The following is a 6,084-nucleotide window of genomic DNA, read 5'->3' as shown; positions in this document are numbered from 1 at the left end:
AAACAGATCCCTTCAGATTTCATCCAAATCCACAACCTCAACTCATAACAAAGGGAGAGCTGCCTGAAAGGACACTACAAGCTGATTCAGTGATAACTTTCAGATGAAAACTGCAGACAGACTGGGATAAATTGGATAGCTTTTTCAATGGACAGAATGGTCTCCTGTGCTGACTGGTTCTGCCCCTTTCAATGTGGCTGTTTAACAGGTAACAGGACACTCTGGGATCCTGATAGTTTGCTGGTGTTTCATTGTGGATACGGGAGATTAGTAAAGGATTGGTTTCGAGCAACGGGGACATAGATGAGGCATTCATCAGCCATGTCCCGGGAATAGAAGAGTGTGCTCTTTCAAATCAAGAGATCAGAAAGCAACCAACAGATCAGATCACAGGTCACAATCAGATCCCCCTACTCTACCAGTACCATCAAAGCAGGGGACCAACCCTGGTTCAATGGAGAGTGTAGGAGGACATGCCAGGAGCAGCACCAGGCATACCTGACAATGAGGTATCAACCTGGTGAAGCATTAAAACAGGACTACTTGCTTGCCAAACAGCGAAAGCAGCAAGTGATAGAGCTAAGCGATCCCACATCCAACGGATCAGATCTAAGCTTTGAAGTCCTGCAACATCCAGTCGTGAATGGTGGTGGACGATTAAACAACTCGCTCCATAAATATCCCTATCCTCAATGATGGAAGAGCCCAGTGCAAAAGATAAGGCAGAAGCCTTTGCAACAAGATGATCCATCTCAACCTCCTGCAGTGGTTCCCAGCACCACAGATACCAGTCTTCACCCAAATCAATTCACTTTATGTGATATCAAGAAACGGTTGGAGACACTGGATACTGCAAAAGGCTACAGGCCCTGACAATATTCCGGCAATAGTACTGAAGACTTGTGCTCCAGAACTTGCCGCTCCCTTAGCCAAGCTGTTCCAGTTACAGTTACAACACTGGTATCTACCTGACAATGTGGAAAATTGCCCAAGTATGTCCTGTACACAAAAAGCAGGACAAATCCAACCTGGCCAATTACCGCCCCATCAGTCTATTCTCAATTGTCAGTAAAGTGATGGAAGGTGTCAACAATATATTATCAAGCAGCACCTGCTCAGTGATGCCCAGTTTGGGTTCCGCCAGGGTCACTCAGCTCCTGGTCTCATTACAGCCTTGGTTCAAACATGGACAAAAGAGCTGAATTCCACAGGTGAGGTGAGAGTGACAGCCCTTGATATCAAGGCTGCATTCAACCAAGTGTGGCATCAAGGAGCCCTAGCAAAACTGGAATCAATGGGTATCGCGGACAAACTCTCTGATGGTTAAAGTTACACCTGACTTGTAGGTAGATGGCTGTGGTTGTTGGAGGTCAGTCATCTCAGCTCCAGGGCATATCTGCAGGAATTTCTCAGAGTAGTGTCCTCGGCCCAACCATCTTCAGCTGCTTCATCAAAGACCTTCCCTCCATCATAAGGTCAGAAGTGGGGATGTTCGCTGATGGTTGCACAATGTTCAGCACCATTCGTGACTCCTCAGATACCGAAGCAGTCCATGTTCAAATGCGACAATATCCAGGCTTGGGCTGAGAAGTGGAAAGTTGCATTCGTGCCTCACAAATGCCAGGCTGTGACCATCACCAATAAGAGACAATCCAACCATTGCCTCTAGACATTCAATGATGCTACCATCATTGAATCCCGCACTATCATCATTCTGGGGGTTACCATTGACCAGAAACTCACCACATAAACACAGTGGTTACAAGAGCAGGTCAGAGGCTAGGAACACTGTGGTGAGTAACTCACCGCCTGACTCCCCAAAGCCTGGCCACCATCTACAAGGCACAAGTCAGGAGTGTGATGGAATACTCCCCACTTGCCTGGTTGGGTGCAGCCCCAACAACACTCAAGAAGTTTGACACCATCCAGGACAAAGTAGCCCACTTGATTGGCACTACATCCACAAACATCCACTCCCTCCACCACTGATGCTCAGTAGCAGCAGTGTATACTATCTACAAGATGCACTGCAGAAATTCACCAAAGATCCTCAGACGGCACCTTTCAAACCCACAACCAGTTCCATCTTGAAGGACAAGTGCACCAGATACATGGGAACACCGCCTCATGCAAGTTCTCTTCCACGTCACTCCCCATCCTCACTTGGAAATACATCCCTGTTCCTTCACTGTCGCTGGGTCAAAATCCTGGAATTCCCTCCCTAATAGCATTGTGGGTCAACCCACAGCTGGAGGACTGCAGTGGTTTAAGAAGGCAGCTCACCACCACCTTCTCAAGGGCAACTAGGGATGAGGAAGAAATACTGGCCTGTGACACCCACATCCCATGAGTGAATTAAAAAGAAAACCTCAGATTGAGGCTGCCTAATGACACAGGCAGCTCAAAGGAACAAGAGTCGTTCAATCAGTCGCTCAAATCTATTCCTCCATTAAGTCAGATAACAATTGTCCTGAACGTCAACTCCATTTGTTAAAGTAATTTCATCTCCGTCAGTACACTGTCCAACAGAAAAGATGTGCATTTCACAAAATTAACCAAATCCAACGTAGAACTTCTCAATTATCCACTGTTGAACCATCACTTAAACCATTTACCTGCACCTCTATACCATCCTTCATCTCTGTCCCAGCAACTCATCTGCTGCTGAAACTGTGTTTCACAGCTTTGTTACTTTGAGACTCGATTATTCCAGTGCTCTGCAGGCTGCCCTCCCAAATTGAACCCTGGAGAAACCTGAGGTCACCAAATCTCTGCTGCCTGTTCTTTACCTCGCAGTAAGTCACATTCTTCAGACAGGCTGTGTTTGCTGACCTGCACTGATCTACTAATCTCAGATAATCAGGATCTTGATTTTAAAGTTCTCAGCCTTATTTTCAAAGCCCTCATGATCTCACCCTCTCCCTAACTAACCTCCTCAGTTATCTCTGTGTCCCTCTAATTCTAGTCTTTTGTGCATTTCTGATTTTAATCACTTCCCCACTGGTTCCTCAACTCCTGGCCCTGAAGCTCAGAAATGCCCCTCTGCCTTGCTGTCCTCCTTTAGATAGTCTTTAAAATCCTTGAGTGAGCTTTTAGTCAGCTGCAGTAATATCTCTTTATATGGCTCAATATAATGCTTTAGTTAATAATGCTCCTGTGAAGGTGATTCATTATATTAAAGATGCTATATTTCCATTTCTGAAGAAGGGTCCAGACCCGAAACATCAGCTTTCCTGCTCCTCTGATGCTCCTTGGCCTCCTGTGTTCATCCAGTTCTACACCTTGTTGCCTCAGATTCTCCAGCATCGGCAGTTCCTACTATCTCTACATTCTATACATTGTTTTTGTACATGAATGAGGAGTCTTTTCTGAATTGCTTCTAACATATTAATATTCTTTATTAAGTAAGGAGACTAAAACCGTACACAGTGCTCCAGACCTAGTCTTACCAACACAGCAGCAATATCTCTGTTCCAGTCTCTTGCCGATAAGTTCCACAACATCCTACTTCCCTTGCTAATCACTCTTTGTGCTTGTATACTAACTTTTGATTCAAGTACTGGGACTCCCAGAGCCATCTGTACCTCCAAGCTCTGCAATCTCTCAATTTAAATAAGATGCTGCTTTTCGATTCCAGTTGAATTGGACAAGTTCACATGTTTCCACATTATACATCATCTGCCAAATGTTTGCACCAAACCCTGGATTATCTGTATCCCTGCGCAGGCCCCTTATGTCCTCTTCACAACTTACTTTCCTACCTGCATTTATGTCATCAGTAAATACATTCAGGTCCCTCAAGTAATTGAGATAAACTGTAAATAATTAATGATCCAGTGTTGGTCTCTGAGGCACTTGTCAACCAGAAAATGATCTTTTTATGCATACTGTCTGTTTCCTGTTAGCTAACCAATCCTCCATCTCTACAATTATGTTATCCCCGAAACTACCTTTATTTTGTGTCGTAACCTTTGATGGGGAAACTTGTCAGCTGCTCTCCGGAAATCCTGAGCAGACCACATTTACAGGATCCCCTTTATCCACATTGCCTGTTACTTCCTCAAACAAAATCCAATAAACTTGGATGCAATTTCCCCTTCACAAAAATATGTTAACTCTGGCTGATTGCATTCAGTGCCCCACTACGTCCTCTTTAATAAAAGATTCCATCGTTTCCCTTCGACAGATGTTAAGCTATCTGACCTGAAGTTTCCTGCTTTCTGTCTCCCTTCTTTCTTGAAAAGAGGAATTGCACTCACTAGTTTCCAATGTGAAGACACCTTTCCAGAAACTAGGCAATCTTGAAAAATTAAAACCAATGCAGCTACTATTTTAGCAGCAAAAGTTTAAGTTCAAATAATTTTCTCTGTATCTTTCCCCTGGGGCTTCTGATTGTTTTAAGTTCCTCATTCCCCTTCACCCCCAATTCACACTTGTGTCTGGAACGTTATTTGTATCTTCTACTGGGAGAACAGAAGCAAAATATCTGTTCAATTCATCTATTATTTCCTTAATCTCCATTATTACCTCCCCATTCTCACTCTGTAGAGAACCAACACTCTCCACTTTACTTACACTTTACCATTTTAAAGAAACTTCAAAAACTCTTATTGTCTTTTTTTTGTTGTGATGTTACGACCACTGTTAATTAGTGATGCCTTCACTTTGAGCTCATAAACTAGAGAGATTTGAGAGTCCTCATGCATAAATCACAAAACATTAGCATCCAAGTTCAGCAGGTACAAGGGAAGGGATGTTGGCCTTTATCTCAAGGGGAGCGAAGTATAAAAGTATAAAAATGGTTTCACTAAAACTATACAAGGCACGAGTCAGACCACAGCTGGAATTCAATGAAGTTTCATCGAAAGAAAGATAGATTGGCATTGAAGACAGTCCAGAGAAGGTTCATTCAGCTGATCCCGGGGATATTTTATTAGGAGAGGTTGAGTAAATTAGGCTGATCAAGATCCCGTTGTATTCTTAGATAACCTTCTTCACTGTCCATTACATCACCTATTTTGGTGTCATCCTTACTAACCATACCTCCTACATTCTCATCCAAATTGTTATTTTAAATGACAAACAATGGTGGACCCAGCACTGATCCTTGTGGCACACCGCTGGTCACAGGCCTCCAGTCTGAACAACAACCCTCTACCACCACCCTCTATCTCTTACTGTCGAGCCCATTTTATATCCAACTGGCTAGCTCCCCTGGATTCAATGTAATCTAACTTTACTAACCAAACTACCCTGTCAAAGGCCTTGCTGAATTCCATTGAGACAATGTTTACCTTGAGTATATTTAAGGCTGAGATATTGATAGATTTTTGATCAGTCAGGGAATCGAGGGTTTTGGAGAAAAGGGCAAGAAAGTAGACATCAGAAGTGTGGGATCAGCCTGATCTTATTGAACGGTGAAGCAGGCTCGAGGGGCCGATTGGCCTATTCCTGCTCCTATATCTAATGGTCTTCCGGAGACAGGAGGAGGGGGAATGCAGGGTGACAGCCTGTTTGTCACACAGTGGTATCCGAGCAGCCAGTGGATGGCAGTGAGTGTGCAGACAGTAACACAGTGTGTGACTCCCAGCTGTATACAGGGTGTGGATCGAACCCTGTGTACAGCTGGGGGGAGGCTCCAAGCAACAGATTAGGAGCCAGCTCAGTGAGGTTTGTGGGTGGAACCAGGAGGTTGGGAACAGAGAGGAGGAAGAGACAGGCAGAGCACTGTCTGCATCAAGTGAATGACTTGCTGGAACGTGTTTCCTTTTCTGTTTTCAGTGCCTGATCGTAAAGATGGCAGAGCTTACAGTTCAGGAGCGAGCGGTGGGAGCAGTGATTGGATCACTTGTGGCTGACGCAGCTGGTGAGGAGGATCAGGACAAGCAGGAAGTCCCCTCAGCCCTCCCCTCTACCCTCCCCTTGCTCTCTCTCCCTTCTCCCCACTCCCTTCAGCCCTTACTCCCTCCCCTGACCTCTCTCCCCTCACCTCTCTCTCTCCTCCCTCCTCTCACCTTTCTCTCTCCCTCTCTTCTACTCTGTCTTGCCTCTTTCTCCCCTACCCCCACCCCCACCCCCACCCCC

General features: G+C 45.0%; 1 protein-coding gene across 5 annotated transcripts in view; it reads left to right on the top strand.

Moving 5' to 3' along the window:
* The window catches only part of selenoj (selenoprotein J), a 42,918-nt gene that overhangs the window by 12,218 nt on the left and 24,616 nt on the right, over window positions 1–6,084 (top strand). For 2 of the 5 annotated variants that reach the window (XM_048598153.1, XM_048598152.1), the window contains exon 2: window positions 5,782–5,866. In XM_048598153.1, coding sequence (XP_048454110.1) covers window positions 5,797–5,866 — 70 coding nt within the window. In that variant the 5' untranslated portion in view covers window positions 5,782–5,796. Of the gene's footprint in view, window positions 1–189; window positions 209–2,773; window positions 2,796–5,596; window positions 5,671–5,781; window positions 5,867–6,084 lie in introns of those variants that run through there. The other 3 variants (XM_048598156.1, XM_048598154.1, XM_048598155.1) reach the window with 3 other exon arrangements.

This window comes from Rhincodon typus, chromosome 6 (genome assembly GCF_021869965.1).
Source record: "Rhincodon typus isolate 14 chromosome 6, sRhiTyp1.1, whole genome shotgun sequence".
Taxonomy (NCBI): domain Eukaryota; kingdom Metazoa; phylum Chordata; class Chondrichthyes; order Orectolobiformes; family Rhincodontidae; genus Rhincodon; species Rhincodon typus.
This window is presented reverse-complemented; position numbering and strand designations above follow the sequence as displayed.